Consider the following 27,705-nt stretch of genomic DNA (forward strand, 5'->3'; position numbering starts at 1 on the left):
TTTTGTGAAGATAGAGAAGGATTTGCGATTTCATTTAAGTATATAATCATACTAGTCTCAAGAAAATGCATTTCAGTGGCTTAATACAAGTATCTGCTACAAGACTACAAAACTCAGCCCGACAGACTTAACCTGTTTTTGCCCTGCAAATGACAATAGAATTTCTCTCTTTATGATTGACCAAAAAAAGGGGAGTGTAAGTGTTTATGGCATACATACTCATTTTAGGTGTTACAAAGAAGCTATATTATTGACTACTTTTATATTATAGCTCAGTTCGTCCCAAGCAGCAAGGTCCATTAAGCAACTGTCATTATTAGTTCCACTCAGTGTTCCTCTCCCTCCACATTCTGAAAACCTGAAGCTGCCGAAGGGGAATATGTATTCAACTACCAGATTTGACAAACATATACTTTTACATATGCCCATCTGTGAATCTGCAAAGTTCTGCCTCTCATGGCTTAGCATATCAGCTAGCCATGGATAACTTTTGTCCATAAGCTAGAATGTTTATGAAAATCAGATGAATGTAGATGAACTACAGCAGTAGTTCTATTGGCAAGAATTGATTTCAAAGTGAAACTTGGCCAAAGACAGAGTTAAGAGAAAAGGGGATAACACTGTACCCTCAACATAACAGAAGACCGAACTGCTTGACCCAGGAAGACCCTTTTAGCCCTATGTTTTATGTTCATTAATACATTATTTATTGATATTGTTTATTCTTAGGAATTATATATAAAATATTTAAATAGATACTTATTCATATATACATAAAATCAATATAAACTTCAAGAAGCATGACTGGACAAAAAATGTTACAGTACCGCCACAGTTTATTAAAACACAGTATTATATTCCTTTTTGTGCCTTCTAAAATGTCCTATTAATATTTCTAACAAAGTTGGGCTTTCCCAAAATCTTTATGATTACTTAACATTGATTATTATGCAGAATTAAAGGATACCTCCAGAGTTAAGAGTTTGACCTTTAGGAATCACAGATTCATGGAATCATTAAATCATTAAGGTTGGAAAAGACTTCTAGGATCATCAAGTCCAACCATCAACCCAACACTACCACGTCTCCTAAAACATGCTCTCAAGTGCCACATCTACACGATTTTTAAATACCTCCAGGGACAGCGACTCAAACACCTCTCTGGGCAGCCTGTGCCAATGCCTGACCACTCTCAGTAAATAAATTTTTCCTAATATCCAATCTAAACCTCCCCTGATGCAGCTTGAAGCCATTTCCTCTTGTTCTTTTGCTAGTGACCTGGGAGAAGAGACCAACCCGCACCTCGCTACAACCTCCTTTCAGGTAGTTGTAGAGAGCGGTAAGGTCTCCCCTCAGCCTCCTCTTCTCCTGGCTAAACACCCCCAGTTCCCTCAGCCACTCCAATGCTCTTAGCTCTGGCCTTGTTTTCTGGTGTATCTCAGGTAAACACAAATGCCACGAACATTAGTGAAAAGAGCTCTTTTACCAAGGTAAATCCATATCATATGAAGATTCTCATACAATGAGCTCCTCCTTGTCCTTTACAGCAAATCTAGCACATCTAGGTGCTGTTTGCAAAAAGTACATAAAGGATCTTTCCAAAACTATAAATCCTAATGAATAAAATCTAAATGCAAAACAAAAAATTTTTAAAGTAGATATTTTCTTACCTACAGGACTGCATAAGACCAGCAAGGCTTTGAAAAAATCCGACATCCTTTTTATCCTTGAGGTAGTCAAGCATTTTCTGCAGTAAACACAAATAATTTATGGAGAGAATTAATATTTCTGTGTTAATCTATTTAACTTAATAATATATGGATTCTAAATTACTAGTGATCCTGGTGTTTTGAAATACCTCAAATATTTGCAAATTAGACAAAAGAGTCTTGCACAGAAAAATCCAGGTATCAAAAAAAAAAACAAACAACACTTCGTGCTCATGTCCTTTACAGAAAGGAAGGTCATCCATTTTGGATATTCCTTCCTAAAACATGGAAAATAAAGACAGTAACTAAAGTCAACACAGCTAGCAGAATTTAGTGTTTTATATCACTGTTTGTGTTTCAAACACTACTTCACTGTAGTATATTATATAATCTTACCACTACTAGGCCACAAATTTATACTGACATTCCCCTTTCAGCACCAGATCAGGCTTGTCATAACCTCAGTTTGTTTTAGATTATTTTAACTGCAACAGGATGTTAGTAGTCAGGTGAACATTTTTAAAATTTGTTTTACCTTTATTTTAATGTGTAATACCTATCTGATAATAGATTGCAGTAACAAGAAGTTACTCAGTGGAGTGAACTCTGATTCTAGAATGCAATGTGTTGTTGAGTGAAGATACAGAATGATAACAGAGGTCCCAGTTGTGAACAAATATTACAATGCTCAAAGATCAATCTTAGTAGGAATGCTACAAGAATTCATGTTATTAATGAGGCAAGACTCTTTCTGCAAATAACAAATATAATAGGAAAATGGAAAACAAGTAACATCCAAAATGAAAGAGCACATAAGCAGACAGCGTTAACAAAATGTACCAGCATAACCCCAAGTACACCCAAGATCACAGGAAAAGAACACCCCCATCAACACCATAATAATCAAAGCAAAGGACTCCAGAGGATGATGACTTTTCAAAGCCACTTCTGTACCTCTCCCCCCACCCATACCATTCTTCCCAAGGAAGACTGAAGAGTTGATCTTAGGCCCTAAAGGAAAACCGGAAAGGGGAGCATAACACCAGAGAACACTGGTAGAAATGAGGCAACTGAAAAAATAGCAATTCTAACTGTATTACTGATGCTTTATGTTATAAGTATGTAATTTAGATGAGCAGTGTTAGTATTATTGTAACCATAGTAATAACTACTTCCTGTATTCTGATTAGTTAAGGCTTTATAATTTTAAAAATTAATTGTACCATTAAAAATTCAGATTAGATAACTATGTACAAATATAATGATTTTCCTAAGTAATTTAATATCATGACATCACAAAGAACTGGCAATGGTTCAAGCACAAACTTTTGTGCACAATTTGTGGTCATTCTGGTTAATTCCTGGTAATGATAGCCCCTGAAAAGAACATTATTCTGGGCTGCATTCAGCTGCTTCAGATGTTGCTTAACCTTGACTGTTCCCAATTGTCTCTGTTCTTCAGACTGTCCTACAGCAATGTAGCAATGGCAGGTATGAAGCCATCAGAACTCAGGAATCTTCAGCTAGTACAAAACACTGAATGTACTCTGTGTCAGTCTCTTCAACAGTGCAGAATATTGTTAACATATCGGACTTGTCCATTGCTCATCACATGATCTTACTATAGTTTAGTAAATCAAGTCTGAGTTCTGTGCTTCAATTACCAAGACTCTCCGTGGCATAAGCTAAGGAATTCCGAAGTTCTGTAACTTTTCTTTTTGGTGAAGACTGGAATCAGCAATTTTGCTTTACTGGCTACAGGATAATGGAAATCTCCCAAAAAAATCCTTCCCTCCCACAGAATTCCTCTAGAAGTTAATGACTTAACATAAAATTTCTCCCTTACAGCTGAAGTGCATAATGAATTTATTTTAGCCTTGTATTCTGTAGACTAATTATAAGTATACAAATACAAAATATATACCTAGCAAACAAGGTACTTTTGTACACTATTTTCTTCTTGGAATGAGAGCAAGAGGATAAACAGCATTCAACAAATAGTCACATTACATAATGCTCTACTACAATAATAATGATGATGGTATAAAAACTATACTGACCAGAATAGGTGGAAAATAAATCAGCACTTTACCTGTTGAACGGTAGAATTTCCTCCATTTAAGATGGCAATCCCTAGCTTTAGGGTAGCTGCAACCATTGGCCCCATCTCACCTTAAAAATATTTTAAGATATACTTTTAGATCATTTGGGAAAATAAGAATGTTCTATTAACTTATCCGTACGATAACTTAAATGGTAATTTATCAGGAGAGGCTTTTTTGTTTCTCTGGTAAAACAGACCTGTTTTTCTTTCATGAGCTATGGTGTGACAATATCTTCCTGAGTGCCTACAGGCATACATAGTGTAATGTATACACAGTACACAAAAGAAGCAACACATAAGACAGGAAGAACTGAGCTCAATGAATATAAATCATGTTTCATTCACTAGAGCATCCAACAGTCAAGTTAAGGCCGGGTGCACAATTTTAAGCTTTCCAGTTTAACAATGTGTCTCCTCTGCGTGCCAGTCTAGATATGTTTTTCCTGTTTCTTCAGAAAATGACAGTGATCCAAAGTATTTAGTTACAGTAAAAGAAAATTTGTAAACAGGAATTTTTAAAACATCGCTACTTTAGAAACAAATCACAGAACAGACAATGAAAGCATCAAACCTTTGAGTAAGGTGGCATCTAATGAACAAAAGCACCATTTACCCTTGTGAAATGTTTTAACAAAGTACACCAATAAAGTAGCTCTTTGGGGAGTGGGGGAGGAGGGAAGGACCTACGTCAGAACTGTTCACATCCCAGAATTTGGGGGCCTTTTTGTCATTGCATACTGCTAATGTTATGAACTTTTTCACACTTCCTCTCAAACGTCAATAAAAAATTAACAACAACAATAATAACAAAAAACACCACCTCATGAGAATTTTTCTTATACTTTTCTGGATTAGTTGTCAATGAATTTTGAAACTTTGGTTGTATTTTGAAAGCAAACTTTAGTGCCAAACTTCTGCAAGTTTTGCCCAGCAAGAATTACAATCATTTCCAAGATCATTAGAAATAAGGTTTAATATGTAATTTACACAACAAAACATTACCTTTACTAGCACTGATTGTCTGCAGAACCATCTCAGCAGCACCCCGGTCGTGCAGTCTGGCTTGTTGATACAGAAGTTTTTGCTTTTCCATTTCTTTTTCCTGAATAAAAATTCCAGTCATTTAAGATGAGGACTTCAGTTAATATCAGTTCTCCAAAGGTTTTTGTTTTCTCTTAGTATATGGGCTCTATGGCAACATCATGGACCATTTTAATACATACATTGCTACTGAACAGATATTTAACATGTTCAAGTAATATGCTCCCCTTGGTATTTTTCTTTAATATGCTTTTAGCAGTTTATCTGAAAAGAGTCATCTCAATTGTAAATCATTAGGTTAGTTCAAAGCCCATGTTCATTACATATATACTGCATATATCAAACTTGCACTTTTGTGCCATGTTTTTGTGCAACAGTTCATACTCTTAAGGATCTTCTATAGCATGACCATAACTTCATACTGCTCAGTATGTGGCTCTTGAGTTGCAAGTTGTTGCTGAATACCAGAGTAACAGAAGCATCTCAGATTTTTTTTCAAAACATATCATTATAGTACAATATGGATTGTGCACCCTACCAACAGAATATTTAATAGAATACACTGTGCTTTTATATTTTGCATTCTCTAGCGGCAACAAACAATACTGCATGGCGTTGCTTGAGCAATGGTGAAGTTTGTTCTTTATTATTTAAAATACTACCGAAAACATAAAGAAGAACATAAAGAGCAAACATAAAGGCACAGTTAATTCCAGATGAGTTTGAACTTTCACCAAGTTAATTGAAGTTTGCTGGAGAATTGAGAATGACTAAGCAGTATAAGTTGCAAAATGGAAGTTGCATAGAGCCCTATGACAGTGAGTCCGTCAGATGGCGTGGTAAAAAGCTTACTCAAAAGGAACATGACACAATCAGTTAGTATCATGTCCAAAAACACAACGCCCAAAAACATGTATGACCTAAAAGCAGGAACAGCTGCAGCAGAAGTAGCCAGAATGACAGCTTTGCTGCCATAAACTTTCCATCCAAGTTACGGAAAAAAGACATTGGAAGATGGAAGAGGTTTAAAAAATGAAGGCTTGCTAAATAGAGGGTATGAATAATAAATTAAAAAAGAAGAGATAAAAAAGAGAAGTATGTTCAAATGAATGGAAAAGAAACCTTTAACTCAAAAGCAAACCAACACAGACATTTATGCTGTTACCAGAGAGTTCTCGCCGAGGCTGGCAAATTTGTTTCTTAAATCTTTGATAATATCGTGCTGCGGAAACAAAATTCATCAGGGTTTTTTTTTCACACTATTAGCTCTCCTGTGGTTAAATTGTATCTTTCTTTTTTCTTTAAATTATGTGACAGATCTAGATGGAGGCACAAAAAGGAAAAAAAAAAAATGGCAGCTTTGCTTCATATTTAGCCATGCTAAGGTTTGAAAGTTTTGCCTTCATGTTTAAACCTCTTCCTGGGAGCTCAACAAAAACAAAACAGAAACATACACACATACACACACACACACACCACACGCACAAACCACCAGAAAATCATGACATCACAGGTTCGATACAGCTGCAGTAAAATATTTTCATTTGCTTCAGATGCCACTGAAAACTGATTATCATTTCTTTTTTAAAAAACTATTACCTATTTCTTAGTTACTTTTAGTTTTAGACCCAACAATCTTTCGTTTTTCTTCCTTTGCAAGAGTTATTATTCACTTTTGTTCAGAAGCCTAACATCAGCTATACTACTTTCATTATACAATGTTTTTTGATTAGTTTATAAGAATGCTTATAGTGAGGATGCATCTGCATAGTCTGCTGACTAAAAGAAGGGGTACGCACACTTGCAGTGGCACTATAGAAGAACAGTAGAAACAGGCATTGCCAAAAAGCTTAAAGTGGGAAGAGTGGCATTTTCCGTGGAAATCAAGATGTCTCGGTAACTAGTAACAAAGTAGACAGAAAACAGACCCACCAACAAAAAACCACTACAAACATTTCTTCTAAAAGCAACCATTCCTTTGATGATAACCCCCAAAGATCATGGTTCCTTCTTCAGCCTGACAATGCTTTTTCACTGTTGTTTTCTACATGCAATGTTAATACATGTATATACATGTATATATGATGGCAGCACTTATATGAAGTAGGCCACCCACTGCATACAAAGTATACTGAATTAATAGAGCTGCTGGCTCGTCAGGGTATCTCCATTTCTCTAAGATGCGTTTACTCCTAACACTGTTATCTGTTCCACTAGCACAGTTTTTTGCACTTTATTGCTCTTGACACAGTTGATGTCAAGAAAACTACCAAAATAATTAGTCAGTGGTTTCAATTTTCTGTTATTCACAAAACCACCACAATAGCAAAAATACTTCTTCCTAAATGAAATATTTAAAGTAATTCACCACAACTGGGTAAAAAAAACCAAACCAAAACATAAACCCCAAACCTCAAAGAAAACTAAGTCTATTTTATCCTGGGTGTTTTCCATTTATACGGGAAAAACTTGACCTCTTAGAAATGTACGTACATGTATTCCCACATTATAGAGTTTCTCCGGCAACCTATCAAACCAAGGAAACTTTTTCATCATCCTCTTTGAAAGCAGAGACTCAAACATTCTTTACTTCATTCTATTTTTTTAAAATCGTTACAAGCAACCATATGCCAAAAACCACATGTTGGGAAAAATAACAAGTTTTAGCTTGAATTTGTAGGAAACAAACTTGCAAAAAAACCAAACAGGATCTTTAACTGACAAGTGCACCTCTGGAATTGTTTATTTTCTCATAATCCATACAAAGAATGATTCTTGGACTCTCCTTTGGAGCTAAGTCATATGGAGGGGTTTGTTTGCTGCTACCATTAAGCTTGCAGCAACGGAGTGCAGCAATGTATGATCCTACCTTTACAGAGAATTTTTTTTTTGTTGTTTTAATATGAAATTATGAAATAGTTAAAGAGTAAGAAGAATAAACAAAAAGATGGGAAAGGAAGAAATTACTTTCAATTCAACTATTCTAAGATGAATTCTTCTCCTTTGAATCGTCTTCATATTTTATACTTTCCAAGACCTCTGCTTAGTCCAGAGAATAAATCTTATTAGACAGGTTTTACACTGGCAAAACATCTGTTAATTTCAATGCCAGGCATGCATGACTACAAGCACTGTATTAAAATATGATATCAAGAACTCAAGTAGATTCTTTATACATATATATATATTTATATATATTAAACCTTTAAGCTCAATACATGTTGTCTTATGCTCTTTATTTGAAGTTGATTTTTTCCTAAATTACCCATTTTGGATTTCATCAGCTCTAAAAAGAGTATACTCATAAGGAAAACATAATGGATTATAATTCCTGAATATTAAATATGTAGGATCTTAAGAGTGTTAGAGGAGTTTATTTTATCAAATATGCTTTCCATATTACTTAAAGAATTATTTCAACCCCTGCAATTTCACACCCATATTTCTGCTTCTGCTGAAAGCCTTGACCCCAAAAGATTTTTTGCTAGTTCAAAAGTAACTTTTAAGTAGCTATATGATATCCATTATTATAGATCACTGAGCTGACACATCCTTTCTATATTGAAACCTGTCATTATTCAGATTATCATACAAAAATGGAATTCTTTAAAGTACAGGTGGTAAAATATAAGAATAAGGTAAACAGGAAATTTAGAGACTACTAAACTGCTAGCACATAAAACAGTTAAAACACAATTGATCTCAGAACTGAATTTCATAATAAATGAATGGCCATTCTAAAGACATTTCTCCACCACCTGCTGTGCTTGTTCTATGTACTCTTCCATAATTTAGGAATACTGACGTGTCTCAATGCTGGGCCTTCTGTCATCTGATATTACTTCCATGATACGAGTAAATACTTCTGAAAATGCTTGAAAGTGGTGTCTAAGTATCATCACTAAAATTGATCAATAGGTTCATAAATTAACTACCACATTCTTAGATATATGCAGTCAGTGCCAGTCTGTTAGCAATTTTTTAATTTCCTCAAAACTACAGCTATTTACTTTGTATGTAATAATTATTTTCATGACTTTGGAACACTGGTAGACTTTCTGTAGTAGGGGATTTATTAAATATTATTAAGTAAACATATGCTTTTATCTACTCTATCTGAATTCAATGACTTCATAAAATTTGAAAATATTCCCTGCATTCATCTTTATCACTATTGGTGCTAAACAAATAATAACAATAAAAATAAAATGTAGCTAGGAAAAACATGCATGCAAAAAAGGCTGTTTTGATTCGATTGGCTGTAAACAACATTCAGATTTCTTGGGCGTTAGCATAAGTATTTTGTAATATGGTGAGATGAGGGGAAAGGAAGTAACATTGATCTAAAAAGTGTATGGGGGAAAAAGAGAGTGGAAGAGGAACAAACCATCTTATTCATGAATTTTTAACAAATTGCAGACACGATAGCAAAAAGGCTATTATATGCTTCATAATATATATGCTGAAAAGACACAAGAATTATAGCAATCATTCATAAAAATTATTTCTTGTATTCACACCAATATTCAGAGGAAAAAGTACTGGTGTTTCGCTGAGTCTCCTCAGTAATATGTGTCTGGGAGGAGAAAAATTTACTATGTCATATCATTAGATTTTATGAATAACTATGTTATTCAGTATCAATAGTCAGCACGATAATCACATGGGCACAAAGTATGGATTTTTTAATCAACATTATGTTTCATATTTCCTAGCATTTTAATAACCTGTAATAAAAACTTGAATGTTATATTAAAAACATATTTTGTTCATACAATATATAGTTATAAAACAAAAGACCCCATATACTAAACTAAACAAAATACTACTCTGTTTAAAAATAGCATTAAATCTGAGCTACAAATGCACAGGAATAAAGCTAACCTGAAATAAAACATTTTATTTTGTTTTGGTTAAAGGGTCTCCATTTCAGCTTGCAGCGGTATCTTTACTGATGTCATCACGTTTATACTGTCATTCAGTTATATATTCCTCTCTGGCAAGGAAGTTAGTTTTGTTCCTGACATACTGCCTCCATATTCTTGCCATACTGATGAGATCCCTCTCCATATTTGTTCCTATTCAAGTAGATAGGAACTGAAAAGTATTGAGTCTCTAAAAGGAAAAATATTGTATTGGGTGACTTTCAGATCTATGTATTCTCTGTTTCCCATTATTTTCTCCACTGGTACATAGCTATAAAATTAAACATTACTTTCAAACTGTGTCACCCTTGCTTGTTTTAAGTTTGGTGACAAATTTGATGTATTTGAAATAGCTGACATAGATGTCTAACTCTGTATAGGAATAAAATTAATTATAAAAAAGAAAGGGTAATAGATTGTTTAGAAGATTCCACTATGAATAGAAATGGATCAGTTAGCTGGAGCAGAAACTCTTACGTACAGAGATAAGTTTGGTAAGATTATTATGTAATTACTGGATTAAAAATAAGCAAAGAACCTGGACACTACAAATGGTCACTTAATCATTGCTGTGTGTTTGTTCTTCAAAGGACATCATTCCTTTACCCCAGGACTGCCAAAGGCCCCACCCTACACAGATCTCAACCAGTTCTGTTGTGCTGCAGCAGTGATGCATGGAGTGCCAGCTGCTCTTTGAGGTGAAAGACAGGGCAGATGGATGCCTGGGAGTACCGCACTAGTGCTGGTATAAGCAGCAAAAACAATGTAGGGGGAAGAGACACTGATAAACACAGAAGATAGGAAGCAGCCAGAGGATGCAATGAAAGATTTTAATGTATAGCCTTAAATCCTCATTAATCACTAAGCCCCTGAACTGGAACAGAAAGAGAAAAGCTTGAGTATGTTATTAATTTTGTAGAAAAGAGATTCTCTACGAGACTTTTGCTTCACATTTCCCATAGTCAATGGGAGGTTATTCATATAGCCCAAAACAGCCTTTCCAGATATAGGCAAGAAACTGAGAAACAGCTGACCTTATAACAAAGAATGTATTAATGGCACTGACCCTGTGTTATTGATCGTATAAACTAGGCTGTGGGGAATCAAAACACTGCAAACAAGTTGGAGCAAATGAGAAGTGAAGGGCTGGCTGTCTAGAAGTGCACACCATAAATTCTCTAACTGGATTAAAGACCTTTTCTTTTTTTTTTGCATAGAATAAAAAAAGAAAGACTGTTGGTAATCAGGTAGTGGGGAACACAAGGAACAAAAAGGAAGAAGGTCCTGGCATTAACAAATAGCACAATATCAACAGCATCAATACTTAAGAAAGAACAAAAGGACTCTCTCCCACCCTCTCCCCTTGTGACAACATGTAAAAACTGATCTAATCTTACTTAACCGTAGGTTTGTAGTACATGTAGTTTATCCTGGGAAAAGTACAGGGACACTGCCTGGTTCTGTAGGGATGGGGTCAACAAGGCCAAGGCACGGCTGGAGCTGAACTTGGCAAGGGATGCAAAGAATAATAAGAAGGGCTTCTACACGTATGTCAGTCAGAAAAGGAAGGTTAAAGAAGGCGTACCTCCCTGATGAGCAAGACTGGCAAGCTGGTAACAATGCACAAGGAGAAGCTGAGGTGCTCAACAACTTCTTTGCCTCAGTCTTTACTGGCAACCTCTCTTCCCACACCTCTTGAGTGGATGGACCACAAGATGAGAACTGGGAGAGCAAAGTCCCTCCCACTGTAAGAAGATCAGGTTCGCAACTGCCTGAGGAACCTGAATATACATAAGTCTAGGGGACCTGACGAGACGCATCCCAGAGTCCTGAGGGAACTGGCTGATGCAGTTGTCAAGCCACTTTCCACGATACTTGAAAAGTCATGGCAGTCAGGTGAAGTCCTGGTGAATGGAAAAAGGGAAACATTGCACCCATTTTTAAAAAGGTAGAAAGGAGGACCCTGGGAACTACTGACCTGTCAGCCTCACCTCTGTGCCTGGGAAGATCATGGAACAGATCCTCATACAAGCTATACTGAAGCACATGGAGGACAGGGAGGTGATTTGAGGCAGCCACCATGGCTTCATCAAGGGCAAGTCCTGTCTGACCAACCTAGCAGCCTTCTATGATGGCGTGACTGCATCAGTGGGCAAGGGAAGAGCTATGGTTGTCATTTATCTGGACTTCTGTAAGGCCTTTGACATGGTCCCCCCCCAACATCCTTGGCTCTGCATTGGAGAGATATGTATCATATCTCATACCATGTCATATCATTCTTTAACAAAAAATAGCTAGTTACTGTAAATACATGCTATATGGTCACTCTGTTTATACAGGCTTTGTGACAGTGAGAGATAACAGCAACCACGTCCAATGGGCTACAGCCTTAAGAGCTTGCATTATTTGTACATACTGAAACTTGCAAGCCTTTCTGTGCCTGAGATAAATGACAGCACAATGCATCATTTTGACAAAAAACTAGTGAATACAAAAGTCTATCAATGTTGCTACCAGTAACAGGGATGAAGAAAACCGACATAGGAAGCTCTATCTCCCCCCGTTTCTTTTCTCCCTGTGAAGAGCCAATTTAAACTAATTGATTTTAAAAAGATGAGCTAGGTTTTGATTCCTTTAGTTCCCATCCCACAGGTATTTAGAGCACATTAATATATAGCAAACCAGTAGAGTCAGTGACTCAAATGCAGAAACCTGTTTGAATTCAGCTAGTGAAACACATTGATTGGAAAGAATTTCCTATCAGATATCATCAAGGGGGACAGTGACACCAACTCTACAGGGAGTCAACTGAGCATCTATTCAATGTGATAGAAAGTTACCTTGCAGACAAAGGGCAAGGAGCAAAGATAAGCATAATAATTCAAAGTAAATACTAGCGGGCAAATGCAGTCACATAGTAACCCACAGACAACTTTATTGTGGGTTTATATTGTGACCTCCCTACTGCCCACACAGTGAAGCCAATACAGATTATTTGTACAAAAATGAGACTACACTCCATGAGACATGGGCATGAAAATTGCCAATAAAATACACTTGTCATTTTTGTCACATTGCAAGCTTGTCCAAAGGTCCCTGTTGCTCTGACTGTGAAAAGATTCTGGACTTCAAACATTGCACATTTTTAAAGTCTAGAGGAGCAGTAGAGTTTTATTCTCATACAAATTGAGCAGTCAGTCTTTACACATGCACACAGAGCATGGAATAAAAGAACCGCCTTCAACATTTAACTTTGAAATAGAGAGATTGACAGACAGAAAGAAACACACAACTGCACACACACACACACAGAGCTGGTATATATGGTCTCATGTATTTACAACTGTTTCCTGTCATGTATGAAGGAAACAAGAGGTATTTATTTTTGTGGTTTTCCCCCTTTTAAAACCCTTCTCAATCAGTAAAAAAGGAAAGTTTTCTATGGACCATATAGCATTTAGTGTATGGTAATCAGGTAGGCAGAGTGATAGATGTAGGATTTTAATAGTTGAATTAATGAAAGAAACAAAAAAGATATTATACTATTATATTGCTTATCTACTTCCTTTGGGGTTTTGTAATATATACACGTTGTGTTTGTGGCAACTACAACACCTTTTAAATAACTTTTTGTGAGTCTGTGTGAGCACGTTCATCTTCCGGGATAATGCCTTTATTGTACGAAGGTGGAAGAGATCTATGCAAGCTTTCAAAGGAGTAAAAGTGAAGTTGATCCTGGAATACAACTTCTCTTTCAGCAGCTGTATGGGCACTGCTTTCTTTTGTGAATTGAATGTTAATAGAAGCACTAGCAAACAAAATGCCAAAATCATCTTGCTCTTTTCAAGGAGGTGGTTATAATTATTCCTCATATGGCCATAGGCAACAAACCTTGAAGCTACTGACAGGAGTCTGACCATCAGCTAAATCTGTGCATTCCCAATCTCAAGCAAGTCATCTCTACTTATAGTCTAGCTGCCATTAGCCACAACACAAATAACTATATTTAAACACCTTAGAAACAAAAAATAGCTACCCCAGACACCATACCTCCTCTCAGAACATCAACCTTGTAGAACTATCAGCAAGCAGCCTGAGTCAACAATGGGAACTGAGACTTCTACTTGCCTGAAGGAGGCTGGTGCTTAAACCATGGGCCACCTTTTAGAAGCAAATGGTGAGACTTTCATGATGAGACACAAAAGACTGTGTAAGAAACTGAGTCAATTAAAAAAAATTAAGACTGTGAAATTACAGAGCTATTGCTTCTATATTTTTAGAGAAAATATGGAACAGCTAGGAATCACTTCAGGTACGGAGTAGTGACAAAGTTTCTCTCAAATACTATCACAATGAAGGCTAAGGACTCAGTCTATTCCAGAGGATCTGAATCACAGATAAATTATAATATTATTGATGCTTTCTTTGCGGCAAATATTGGAAACAGAATTCTAATACTGTATCAGAAATACATGTCTGCTAAGTTACAGAAGAAAAGTCCAACTGCTTTCCCTTAAGAGCCAAATAAGTTATTTTAATCATTCAAATCAAGTTATAACCAGAAAGAAGGTAACTGATGCACAAAAGGCAAGAACAGCAAAACAATATGAACAAGCCAAATCACACTCTGTTTTCTCCACAATGGCAACATAATTTTGTATGACATATTTTGTACAGACAATTCTTGGAGTCTTTAAAAAGAGCTTGTATACAAGAAGGGTTTGGCAGAGATGTCATGCTGGAACTGAAATGTTAAAAATGTTTTCAAGACCCTTTAGTTGAACTTATCCAAGATGTTGGGCCTAAAAAAATCACAAAATTAGACCCAGACAAATACACACATATTTTTTTGTTTTACCTTGCTGCGTTGTGATCCTGTCACCTTAAGGAAGGGCAAGGACAAGAAGCGAAATAGTAATAAGAAAAAGAAGTCCAAAATTTTTTTTCTGTAGGTGACTGTCCAAATACATACACAAAATTTTCTTCTGAACAGATTAATATATTATGTGAATATAAGTTTCATAGCTACATAAAAAATAATAATGAGAAACAAATGAATAGGATCTTCTCTCAAAAGATGAAGTTGAATGCTGAATGAGGAAACAATTATAATTTAGGTAAGGAGCACTAATAAATCCCTTACTGATAAATCTGTTTATCTCAATGACTTCCTATTTAGTAATTTTCATATTTATAAGCACAAGATTTTTTATATCTAACAAGCATGCATGGGCTAACTGAAAAAAAGCTTATAGAAATAAATATTCTCTGTTTAGTCAATGATAGGCCATACATTCCATTTCCGGGGGGGGGGAAAAAAGCGCACTGAAATGTGGGCTCATACTTTCTTCATTTACAAAGAAACAGAGATTCATATATTGGGTACATCAGTTGTAATTCAACTGGACTTCTGAGTGACTGAAAAGAATTTGGTATTGGTATTCTTTCTGATTTCTCTGTACAGCCAAATAGGAAGTACATACTTAAATAATTCAGTGCTATCTCATGTAGCATCATATAGAAAACATACAGAACATCTGATGTGTACAAAACAATGGGAGTGAAAGTAAACATGCCCAAACCACTCCTCAAAACTCAAAAGAGCACAGGAAGTTTTATACCAAATCAATTAGTATATTTAGAAATATTTTAAATGAATCATAAAAGCATATATTTAATGTTTCTGTGTTTTAGTAAAGATATTAAATGTAAGTATTGATTTGAAAGATAAGACAACTTTATTGTCAGAATTATAATTTGTTAAAATATATTAAAATATTGAAAATATTAACAAGCTAATTCCCTCAGTGCCCCTCAGAACAGACAAATGTATTGTAAACTGCATTAGATTAATGCAAAAAGAGAGACAGATCCCACAGCAAACACATGACAAGGAGTCATCTCTTACTCTTGTAATCAACTCCTGTAAGCGTGCTTCCTTATACAGTGATGATCACTAAAACCTCAACATTAAACAGTAAGTACAGATTTCCTATTCTCAACAAGAAAAAGCTGAGCAGTATTGATGAATAAAAGCTCACCTTTCCCTAAGAAACACTAATATATATGCGAATATAAAAATACTGTATAAATTACTAGTACTGAATGTAAATGACCACTGCAAAAAGCAGTATTATTTCAGTATTTTAATCATGCAAACTAATAGTAGTACGTGATACTTTACAAGATACGGCTTGATATTGTCAGACTTACAGAATAAATTACTACCCACAATATTTCTTTTCAACAACTAAAAAGTTAAAGTAAATCAGATAAACATGTAAGATCTGTTAAATTACTCTCTATATAATCTACGTATTTTTGTTTTGCTGCTATGAATCTGGTGACTCATATCTGCCAATCCAGCTTCTGACATGCAGTTCACTGTCATAATAAGCTGCAGTAAGCCATGAACCAAGAAACATAAATGTCAGTTGGAAGCTATGAAATAATGTCTAACATGACAACAAAACCAAAACAGAAGTACAATCTTACTTCAAAACTCTTTACTTCTTCTTCACCATCATCATCTTCTTCATCATGGCAGCTCTGATACCATGTAGAAAGAAAACATTTACTGATAAGTTGGGGGCTAAGCCTTCCTTCACTTTACACAGAATTTCTCTTGATCTTCTTGCTTAATTTAAATAAAACAGAAGAGATGCAAAAAATAGCAAAAAAGTTACCTTTGCCATAATGTCAGCATAAGCCATATACAGGAAATCTTCTTCCAATTTGCTGGTTAATAGAGAGAGGAAAGGGAAAATGAGGAAGATTAGAGCCATTAGAGTAGAAATGGAACACGAAAATATTTTAAGCACCTTAAAAAAGCTTTTTAAAGGGTATATATGCTCATAATTAATTACAAAATTCTTTTTGGAAAATGGGGACTTAACTAATACAAACTGAAAAGCAAAGCCAGCTACAGACACAACGCTCAGAAATTTATAAACACCTTCCAATGAAGAGAACATGGTTAATTTTTCAATTATACCTAGAATATACTTATATTTCCCATTTGGAATATAACTGTGAATAGGGAACACAGCAGAAGAGAAAGCTGTGGTAAGTCCTGAACACGGCATCCATAACTGTGAAAAAGTGTTTCGGGGCATCTATTTGTATCTAGATAACTCTTTACATCTCATTAGCAGTCATGTTAAATCTCTTTACGTACCACAGGCTAGAGTGGTTTGAGTGTAAATTAAACTCAGCATATGTATATATGCACATGTTTTGGCCTAGCCTATGCAATCTCACTTGAGCAGAGACATGTATAACTTCAAATACAGGAATAATCTGAAAATCTGCGTACACTCTGCAGTCTCTCACAACATCCCTACCATTTTTCAGTCAAGGCTGTTCGACTGAATAGCAGAATAAGTTGATGTAAAGGATCGACTCTTTTAAGGCTTTCATCTTCTTCCGGTGGCTCCTCCCCAGGTTTCTTTAGGGAAAAAAAGATTTAAAAAGTATATTCAATTATCTATAGTGAAAAATGTTTTACTCTGTGCAATTTATTAAACGTTAAACACTCACGTATGTAATTTTTATTTGGACAACCAGGAGGAAACAAGTTCCAAGTATGAGTAGCCTGAATCCTGACAGTGTTTATGACTATGAAGACTTACAAAGATGATACCATCTGCAAAGCTTTAGACCTCCTCTCCTCACAAAAATTAACCCTCTTCCCTAGATTTTGAAAATAACTGAAATCTTTTACTAATGTTATCCAGAACAAGTGGTAACCAGATGCCATCATTTGCTATTATATTGTCTGTTCCCCTCTATGTTAAACAAGCTTCATCAGCTAAAAATTAGAATCTTCTGTTCCAAGTCTTCTGCCAGGTATATATAATGTTCACTGAGGAACTCTGAGAGGCCTTGAGAGAGAAATCCAAACTTGAAGCTCACGAATAGTTTTAGACAGAGGGAGCCATACCTACCAATAACACTAATGCTGGCAGGATGTAGAATTTTAGAAGATGACAAATTAATAATGTATAAAAATATTTTATATCATTCAATAATATATATTCAGACAAATAGCTTTTTTCATGTGGTTATTTTGCTTTCAGGTTTAGACCGCTCTAGTAAGTTCACTCTAAAAGAAATATGTACACCTAAATAGTATAATGGCAACCACCAGAGCAGTGTTTTGAAAAGAATCTGTATAAAATCTGTCCCCTGACTTCTTGTCTTTTGCCTAAAGACATTTCAGAAAGTGAGTTTTGCATATCAAGTTATTAACAAAACTGCTTTGTCCAGACATATGTTTCTACAAAGCACCTGGTAGCTCAAAGAAAATGGGTTGCATAAATTATGTCCACACTTTTTCCTTGTTTTCACCTAGCAGTATACCCTAAAATACAGATAAAAAGAATTCCATGCATTAATAAGACGGCACAAGTAAAAAATTATTGTGCCAGATGTTATCTGTTAGCAATAAGGAAGGGTTGGCCACGTGACAGATATAAGGAAAATGGATTTTTGCCTATGTGTGCTAGTGTCAAATACATTCCCGTGGGAATGCTTATAGATCTCTGTGTGTGCTACACTTCATATGTGCCTGTGAAGTCCAACCTTTCCACTCAGCTGTACCAAACATGACTGGTTGCAGCTGAGAATTCACTTTAGCTGACACATATGTGCAATGATTGTTTCACATGCTAGCCTATGATGGCCGTACACAGTTCATTTCACATTTTGCAATATGTGACAATATTTTCAATATCAGCAACAAGATCTGAACAATGTAAATTATAACTAATCTCAACATTATGGAAGTATTCCCCTCTTTATTCGATCTCATTTAGGATGCTGAACTTTCTCTTTAACTAAATGGCAGCATCCTATGCTTGGTAACGTTACCAACCAGAATACCTCTCTAATGTTATAAAAACTGATGAAGCCAAAGGGCGGAAGTTGTGTTAATGTTTAATACAAGTTACTAGTTTCCATAGACTTAATTCAAATTAAATGGAGGATCAAATTCACCAATGACTGAGTTAAGCAAAACTGATGATTAAGCATAGCATGAACACCAGAACCAAATGATTTTATGACATTGCTGGGGAATAAGTATTATTAATTTTCAATGTTTTGAGACATTTGCCCTATGGTTATTTCAGTGTAAAATAAAAAGCTTTAACTGAATGTAACATAAGAGGATAAACAAAGAAGTTGGGTAAGTTTTGGCTGCCATTTCTAAATGTTGAAGACTTAAAGGATTTAATTTTTATATAATCTAATTATTAAACATCTATTAAACATGTTGATCTTATAAATTATTATGCCCAGTAATGCCTACCAACAAAACTAATCAATAATTTTATCACACAAGCTTAAGTGTACATATAACCTATTTAATTAAAGCAGAAATGTTTAACTATTAATAAAGACAGTGTTGAATATCTTATGATTTTAATATCAACCATCAAAAATCTAGTTCCCCTAGAGACTTAATCTGTTGAATCAGAATTAAGAATCTGCAGAATTAAGCTCCTCAAATAGTGGACTGGTGTATACTTTTTTCTTTTAATATGCAGAGGCAGAAGCAGCAGCACCACTTTTGTATAACAGATTTAAGGACAGAAGAATCAGGGCTCAAAACCGCAAGTTTTGCAAGTTAGTCCTCTGCTTTATAGGATGCAATCACTCATCTCCCGCAGCCCAGAAAAAGCCACAGGTCTCTAAATTGTCTGAATCTGGCAAGTTGGGAAGGAGGTAGTTTTTACTGCATTTCTCCCTTTAAATTATTTTTACTCAGTAGAAAAGAGAGTTCAAGATCCTCAGTATTGAGAAAGAACATACTATGGTATACAACATTGTAGTTTACTGACTACAGAGAGTTAAAGGACAGGAAGTCTTGGCTACAGTTTCTAGGCCCTGGATGGTTCCACTTTTCTACCTAGTATGTGAACAGTTCAGAAACTTCAGATAATCCTTCAAGCATACATTAGAGAACCCAAGTCTACTCCTTTCTCCCCTTCCAGATGAGTTCTACCACCACAGCCTGGGCTGTGATTCCATCTTAACAGTCAATAAATCTTTCATTCCTTGCTACACCAGAGTACAGTTCTCTAAGAGGGACAGGGAACCTTCACTAGCATCACAATCACATCTTTCATGAAGTTCATACAACAGTCTGAGTCAGCTCCACAGAGCTTACCAGTAGAACCTCAAACTCTCACCCTCCAGGAGAGTGCTCTACAGCAGCAAGAATGTGACAGAAATGTATTTGAAAGACAGATGGAGTTTTGGTTGCTCTTTTATGGATCTCTCCTTAAGAGAGAGCTGGAGACACTCTTATCTGTATGATTGAGAAATCACAAAGGAATGCCTGTAGTCCTGTATTAAAGGACGACAGACCAGCCAATCCAGTCTGTTTCTGTCTTCTCTAAGACAGATTTTCACATAAGCTATCTTTTGGCAAGGAGTTCTTAGAATCATAGAATTGTTGGTGTTGGAAAAGACCTTTAAGACCATCTGCCAAGTCCACCACTAAACCATATCCTCAAGCACCACGTCTACCCTTCTTTTAAATATGTCCAGGGATGGAGACTCCACCACCTCCCTGGGCAGCCTGTGCCAATGCCTGACAACCCTTTTGGTGAAGAAGTTTTTCCTAATATCCAACCTAAACTTCCCCTGGCGCAGCTTGAGGCCATTTCCTCTCGTCCTATCGCTTGTTACTAGGGAGAAGAGACCGACCCCCGCCTTGCTACAACCTCCTTTCAGGTAGTTGTAGAGAACGATAAGGTCTCCCCTCAGCCTCCTCTTCTCCAGGCTAAACAACCCCAGCTCCCTCAGCCACTCCTCATAAGACTTGTTCTCTAGACCAACTTGTTCTCTTCACCAACTTTGCTGCCCTTCTCTGGACACGCTCCAGCACCTCAATGTCCTGCTTGTACTGAGGGGCCCAAAACTGCACACAGTACTCGAGGTGCGGCCTCACCAGTGCCGAGCACAGGGGCACCATCACCTCCCTGCTCCTGCTGGCCACACTAGTCCTGATACAAGCCAGGATGCCATTGGCCCCTTTGGCCACCTGAGCACACTGCTGGCTCATGTTCAGCCGGCTGTCAACCAACACCCCCAGGTCCTGTTCCTCCAGGCAGCTCTCCAGCCACTCCTCCCCAAGCCTGTAGCGTTGCATGGGCTTGTTGTGACCCAAGTGCAGGACCCGGCACTTGGCCTTGTTGAATCTCATACCGTTGGCTCCGGCCCAATGAACCAGCCTGTCCAGGTCCCTCTGTAGGGCCTTCCTGCCCTCCAGCAGATCAACACTTCCACCCAGCTTGGTGTCATCTGCAAACTTACTGAGGGTGCACTCAACCCCCTCATCCAGATCATCAGTGAAGGTATTGACCAGGACCGGCCCCAGCACTGAGCCCTGGGGAACACCACTCATGACTGGCCGCCAGCTGGATTTGACTCCATTCACTGCTACTCTCTGGGCTCGGCCGTCCAGCCAGTTTTTAACCCAGCGCAGGGTGCACTTGTCCAAGCCGTGAGCAGCCAGCTTCTCCAGCAGAATGCTGTGGGAGACAGTGTCAAATGTATATCTCACACCATACGATATCATGCTCAGCGTATGAACTGGGGGGAGTTGGCCAGGGGAAGCAGCGATTGCAGCTCAGGAACTGATGGCATTGGTCAGTGGGTGGTGAGTGGCTGCATCAGTTGTTTTCTTTTTTCCTGAATGTCGCCTCTCTCTCATTATTTTCCTTTTCATATTATTATTCTTACTACTACTACTACTATTACTATTTTAATTATTAAACTGTTCTTATTTCAACCCATGAGTTTTCTTACTTTTGCTCTTCTGATTCTCTCCCCCATCCCACTGGGGTGGGGGGAGTGAGCAAGCAGCTGTGCAGTGTTTAGTTGATGTCGGGGGCTAAACCACGACAGTCCTTTCTGGTGCCCAACGTGGGGCACAAAGGGTTTGAGATAGTAACAGTTGCTGGTCACAGCATTGATTCATCTGTTCTCAATATTGGTTTACCCAATCTGCATCATGCTCTTGTTTTTGCTGTACATGTTAAAGATTGGTGTTGGTTTTTGTAGTTTGCTGTGCTCTGCAGTGATTAGCGATGTTTTGCCTCGGAGATTTGTTATTTAAACATTGGCCTTGAGCTTTATCTGGTGTTCGGCTTTTGTCTTGAAGCCATTACTCTACTTCAGGTACCACCTCACGGAGACAATTAGCAATTATACCTGCTCCTCTGAGAGGTTTTTTATGGAGGAAATACAAAATGGCACCTTCGCTACCTTCTTCTATGATGTCTCCTCCTTCATTACACCAGCTTTTCAGTATCTTGAACATCCTTGGGTAGTTAAGATACATTTATTAGTATTTCTTGGGAATATTGTTTCAGTTTTGTCTAAGGTTAATAATTAATTTAAGAATATCATCCAGAGATCTACCCCAAGGCTTGATAGTTATGAGTGGCAGGAGATATGGGATAGTATGGGCAAATACCTAGGATGGTGGGCACTTCCAGGTTTTGGAACTTCACCCGGAACAAGCACAGAATCATGAAAAACTAATAGAGTATTTGGAGAAAGTATGCTGTCACCGTGGCAACTCCAGAGGGACACAAATCACCGCAACATGCTACCAAGCCCTCTTCAACACTATTCAGTACCCTCAAGGGGAAGAGAAGGTCTCTGGATCTAAAAAGACAAAGAAAAGGAAAGCAACAGGCACTGAGGCCACTCCAACACTGGCGACAGCACTGTGGCCACTCCAACCCCTGTGACAGGCACTGCAGATGAACCTGACAATCAACCTGTGCCAGTATCAGTCGCCCCACACACAAGGAGAAATCTTGGAAGCAAAAGTCAACTTATTTAGAAAGAAATGATGGAAGAGCAGGGTCATCATGAGGAAAGGAGGAGGAAGAACTCATAAATGAGACAGAAATCACCCAGTCCACACCCTTGAGTGAGCTGCAAGGTATGTGAAAAGATTTTGGCCATTGTCTGGGTAAGCACATTGTCACCTAACTGCTCCGATGCTGGGATAACAGGGCCAGTAGCCTGGAATTAGAGGGTAGAGAAACCAAAAAACTAGGATCCCTTTCTAGGGAAGGGGGCATTGACAAAGTGATTGGAAAAGGGGTACAAGTCCTCAGCCTCTGGAGGCGACTCCTGTCCAGAGTGAAAGAAAGGTATCCCTTGAAGGTATATGTTATATATCACCCAGGCAAATGGACCACCGTGGAGAGAGGTATCTAGTACCTGAGGGAATTAGCCATGCTTAAGGTGATTTATGGTGTCCTGAACAGTCACCTGAAGACCCAGATGAAACCCAGTGCACACAGCCTATCTGGTGGAAGTTTGTATGGAGCGTACCACCACTGCATGTAAACTCATGGCAGTAATGGCCTAGAAAGATGAAAAGGCACCAAAGGTGGGGGATGTGATTGACAGACTCTGGGATTATGAAGCGCATATCTCTTCCTCCTTCGTCTTGGCTGTGGAGAAACTGTCCCAAACGGTTCAGTAACTTGAAGATGATATGTCTTACTCCCCACTGGTATGGACTAGTATCTCAGCCATTAGGAGTAAGCATACTTTTGCTCAAGACAGACGATACACACCATGGGCCACTCCATGGTTTTACCTGTGTGACCACAGAGAGGACATGAGGAACTGGGATGGAAAATCTACCTCGACCCTAGAGGCACAGGTACATGAGTTGCAAGAAAAAACAATCACTCAGAGGGGTTCTTCCAGGAAAGTGGTTGCTCCAGTTTCCAGTGAACAGGTCCACAGATAGAGGAGTAGAGCACTGATTTTATTTCTGATCTTAATAGATGGACTTCTGATTTGCATTTACAAGAAGTGAGTAGCAAATACTATGATCAGGACTAGAGGGACCCTGCCTCCAGCCAGGTTGGAGGAAAGGGACAATCAGGTTTACTGGACTGTGTGGGCACATCAGACCCACAGGCGTATAAATCTTTAGTGGACACCAGTGCACAGTGCACCCTAATACTGTCAAACTGTATAGGGGCAGAATCCATCTGTATTTCTGGAGCGACAGGGGGATCCCAACAGCTAACTGTATTGGAGGCCAAAGTGAGCCCAACCGGGAATGAACTGGGTAGCAAAAGTACCCCATTGTGACTGGCCCAGAGGCTCTGTGCATCCTTGGCATAGACTACCTCAGTCTAACCGAATGACCATGACTGGGTTATTTCTTCACACATGCATGCCTGCACATATATGTACACACTTGCAAAGAGCTATGTTGTCCGCACTCCTTATCTACACACGCATGCTCTCAACTGCTAAAATATACTTATTTTTGGCAATGAACCTGTGTTATTTAAAACATTTGAAGTGTGTTGGGACACATGAACATATCGGTTTAAAAAGCTGTATACACAGTATTTGCAGAAGTCTCTTGCTTTTTTCACAATGCTTGATCATACAATAAGGATGCCACAAGAAAAGAACCTGCATGTGTGCAGGCGAAAATGAACCTTCATAGTAAGCTCGTATTGAGCTCATTGCTGCTCATCTTCCTTTCACTATTTTGATCCTTTCTCAAAATTGTTCACAATTTGGGTAGCTGGTTTTAAGCATAAGCTTTAAACAGTAAAAGAAAGTTATTGGTGTTTTTTGTTTGGTTGATTTTTTTTTTTAAATGGCAATTTTCCAGCTAGCTCCTTCTCTCTATTGCAGAGAGCAGGCTCTCCTCATAATAAAAAGATTGATCTCAGACTGTGTTCTGTTGGACCTCCCAGGGACTGAATCATTTCCTAGTACTAGTTCCTGCCCAATCCTCGGAAGAACTCCCTTTCTGAGAGTCAGTTGTAAGGGATGAGGACACAGGGCTTTACTGAAAATCACCCCAGGGATTACCAGGCTAAAGACATGGCTTTAACACTTTACTGTTGGGGAAAAATCCTCCCCTCCCTGACAAGAGGATTCTTCTGTGAAGAAGCAGGCTCTGTCTGTTTCTGAGGGATTGATTAATCTAAGACTAGAATTCCTCTAGTTTCACATTTTAACCTTTTGATTTAAATGGCTTTAATGTGGGTTATGAATTCTTCAAATACATAAAGGTTAACTGGAAAGAAAGATGGGAATAGGCTGTTCCCCTTCTTCACAGGGCAGAAGGTAAAAAATAGGGAAATGACAGCAACTGGCATGTAATTTAGATAAAAGTTTAAAAAGCTTTTTAAAACGCTACTGAGGCCCTGAAGCAGACTGCCTGAGGGGATTCTGGAACCTCCTTCACTTGTAATTTTTAACACCTGTCAGAACGACTTGGTTATAGCTCACCACTTTGGGTAGTGATACCTTAGATGATACTTTATGTACCTCACGGACTTATTATTAAACAAGGTGAATGTTAGTCCATAATACATTCCCACGACCCTTTGCACCCAGACGTACTGCTAAGTCTTCTATAAGTTTGTCTTCAAAATAGTGTTCTTCTGTTTCAATCCAAGATTTATCATAGCCTTGAAGAAATAGATTGACAGCTCGGTGCCTAAAAAGGGACATTTAAAACAAAAGTTGTAAACTTTTAAAGAGAAGATTTGGTCAATATGAATTTCATTTAGCGTGAAGAACTGTCCAGTCATTACAATTACCATCTAAAATGAAAGCAAAATTTTGTAAAACCTGCTGAAAGCACCTGTTTTAAAAATGAAATTTACATTAAAATGTTCTATTCAAATCTGTGTTCCGTTAACTTGTAAAACTGACATTAAAATGTAATAATATTAATTTTAGTAACAGATAATAGTGTTTTAAAGAAATTTAAACACAAGTAAGAAATAAAAACAATATTTTAATATTATTTTAATTTAAATATTAAGAAAATAACAATAGATAACTTTGGATTATGCACAAATAATTGCATTTTTTTAATGCCTAGGATTAGACTTGCATATCTAAAATAATAAACCTTTTTTTTTTTTGCAAACTCCATGAAACTAAATGGATGATGAGGCTAGGGGAAAAAGGGTACACCAGTGATAATGTTCACTGTGTTTTGTTTTTTTCTTGAAGATTCAGTGAAAAATGGACTGTGTGGTAACCAATTCTTCATGAAGAATTTTATCAGTCATCTTAATTTTTGTAAACAACTGCCAGTCTCATATACTGAAAAGGCAGAAGTATAATGAAAATATACAGGAATGCTAGTTATGTCCAGGTGGCCCACTTGTTAAAGTAAGAACAGCTACAGATGGAAATAGTTTTTTCAACTGTCACTGCAGCCTCATTTCAAGCTAGCATTATTCTCATGCCCTTGTGCTTCCTGAGACAGACTTCAGGATTCATCTTACTAACTATAGTAACAGTAATAATATGCCTACTTTTGGGAAAAACTGAGAACATGATTATGTTGAAAAGATCAGATACAAGTCTTCTGGAAATTATTTTTGGCTATTGCAGAAGTCTTCACTTTTTCTGAATGTTCATTCCTTCCAGAATCTCAGGATTCTGAAACTTGCTTGACTACAGATCCTGTTCTCTACTGAACAAGAAAGAAGAGGAAAAGCAGCCATAGGGAAAAAGGTGTGAAATGCCTAGAGTATGTGCATATATTTATTGTCTAATAGAATGCTCTTCCCAATAAACAAGTGTTCAGATAAATAGTATCAGTTTATTTCCTGCATATAGCACATTTAGCATCTAATAATAAATGTAATTCCATATTTCCAGAGCTATACCATGGCTTAGGAGGAAATTTATGTTCCAAGATGGTATTACAGTGACACCAATATGTCTGTTTCTGCATTTATCTCCTATGGAAGATGTCTACTTTTCAGGAAGGAAAACATACCAGGAGGAAGAACATAACAGCAGGAGAAAAGAACCAGAATTTAAATTTATACTTTTTGTTATTGTTTTCAGAAGGAAGTCATTAGATCTATCAAAAGAAAGTAATATAAAAAGTACATTACCACGTAGTTTATCAATTACTGGTTTACATGTTTCTCTTCCTTCTGACCTCGTCAAATAGCAGTGTATGAACATAAATGCATTTGTGAAAAGATAGAAACTAAAAACAGCTCTTACCTTGGCAGATTATACAATGGTGCCATTCTAAAGCAGGCAACTACTGCTCTTTTCCTCTGTTTAGACAGCAGCTTATGCCACACTGCTTTTTTGGACCGCTGAGGATGCTCAACCTGTTACATAAAATACACATGGAAAAAAATACACAATGTAGCAATGTCCCTATTGTCTGGGCATAGTAATAATAATAAAAATATGATATAACAGATAAATCAAGTGGAAAGATAACAGAAGAATTAGAGATGGGAAAAAGTGTACTAGATAGAGTTCAAGAGATCAGCCAAATTGTAGAATCAGAATTTAAAGCATAAACTTAAAAGCAAAAATTGCCTTTTCCTTGTATGATATAAATATTGTCCTTTTTTACTTCATCCTACTTCTTATATTTTTTAGATAGATTATTATCATAATTGAGACCATCCCTCAGGAAACCTTAACTTTTAATACAAAGAACCTTCACTCTGTCTTTTATGTGTAACTCCTTACATATGTACAGGTAAATTGTACATCTTCACATTGCCTCAGACAATACTTTTAAAGGAATTGTCTTAAACACAATTAATCTTTTATGCGTAGTATTTACCATGACTAACTACAGTGGAGAGGAATTTACTTTAAAAATCAGAGAGAGACAGGCACGAAAACTTAGTTAGGACTAAATACCTTCCATGAATCTGCATAGCTAGAATTAACACAAGATATTCCAAAACACCTCAGCTACATCTCATAATATTACAGCTCTGTCTTCAGATCTCCTCTCTTTCTGCATCCTGGCTCTACAGTAGCATGACATGAAATTGGGTGTGCTCCATTCTCATCATTTGCTTTTTTCAGTTTCCTTTGTTCCACCTTCCATCCTTGTTTCCATCAGAAG

At 37.2% G+C, this 27,705-nt stretch overlaps 1 protein-coding gene across 1 annotated transcript in view; it reads right to left on the reverse strand.

Annotated features, from left to right (window-relative positions):
- Positions 1–27,705, reverse strand: part of RYR2 (ryanodine receptor 2) — a 434,064-nt gene that overhangs the window by 51,542 nt on the left and 354,817 nt on the right. Inside the window, exons 75-84 of the mRNA XM_075089806.1 lie at positions 26,832–26,944; positions 25,197–25,293; positions 17,123–17,226; positions 16,466–16,517; positions 16,275–16,328; positions 14,638–14,661; positions 6,020–6,076; positions 4,816–4,915; positions 3,802–3,881; positions 1,671–1,747 (exon numbers count right to left, since the gene is read on the reverse strand). Coding sequence (XP_074945907.1) covers positions 1,671–1,747; positions 3,802–3,881; positions 4,816–4,915; positions 6,020–6,076; positions 14,638–14,661; positions 16,275–16,328; positions 16,466–16,517; positions 17,123–17,226; positions 25,197–25,293; positions 26,832–26,944 — 758 coding nt within the window. The remainder of the gene's footprint in view (positions 1–1,670; positions 1,748–3,801; positions 3,882–4,815; positions 4,916–6,019; positions 6,077–14,637; positions 14,662–16,274; positions 16,329–16,465; positions 16,518–17,122; positions 17,227–25,196; positions 25,294–26,831; positions 26,945–27,705) is intronic.

This window comes from Phalacrocorax aristotelis, chromosome 3, assembly GCF_949628215.1.
Source record: "Phalacrocorax aristotelis chromosome 3, bGulAri2.1, whole genome shotgun sequence".
Taxonomy (NCBI): Eukaryota; Metazoa; Chordata; class Aves; order Suliformes; family Phalacrocoracidae; genus Phalacrocorax; species Phalacrocorax aristotelis.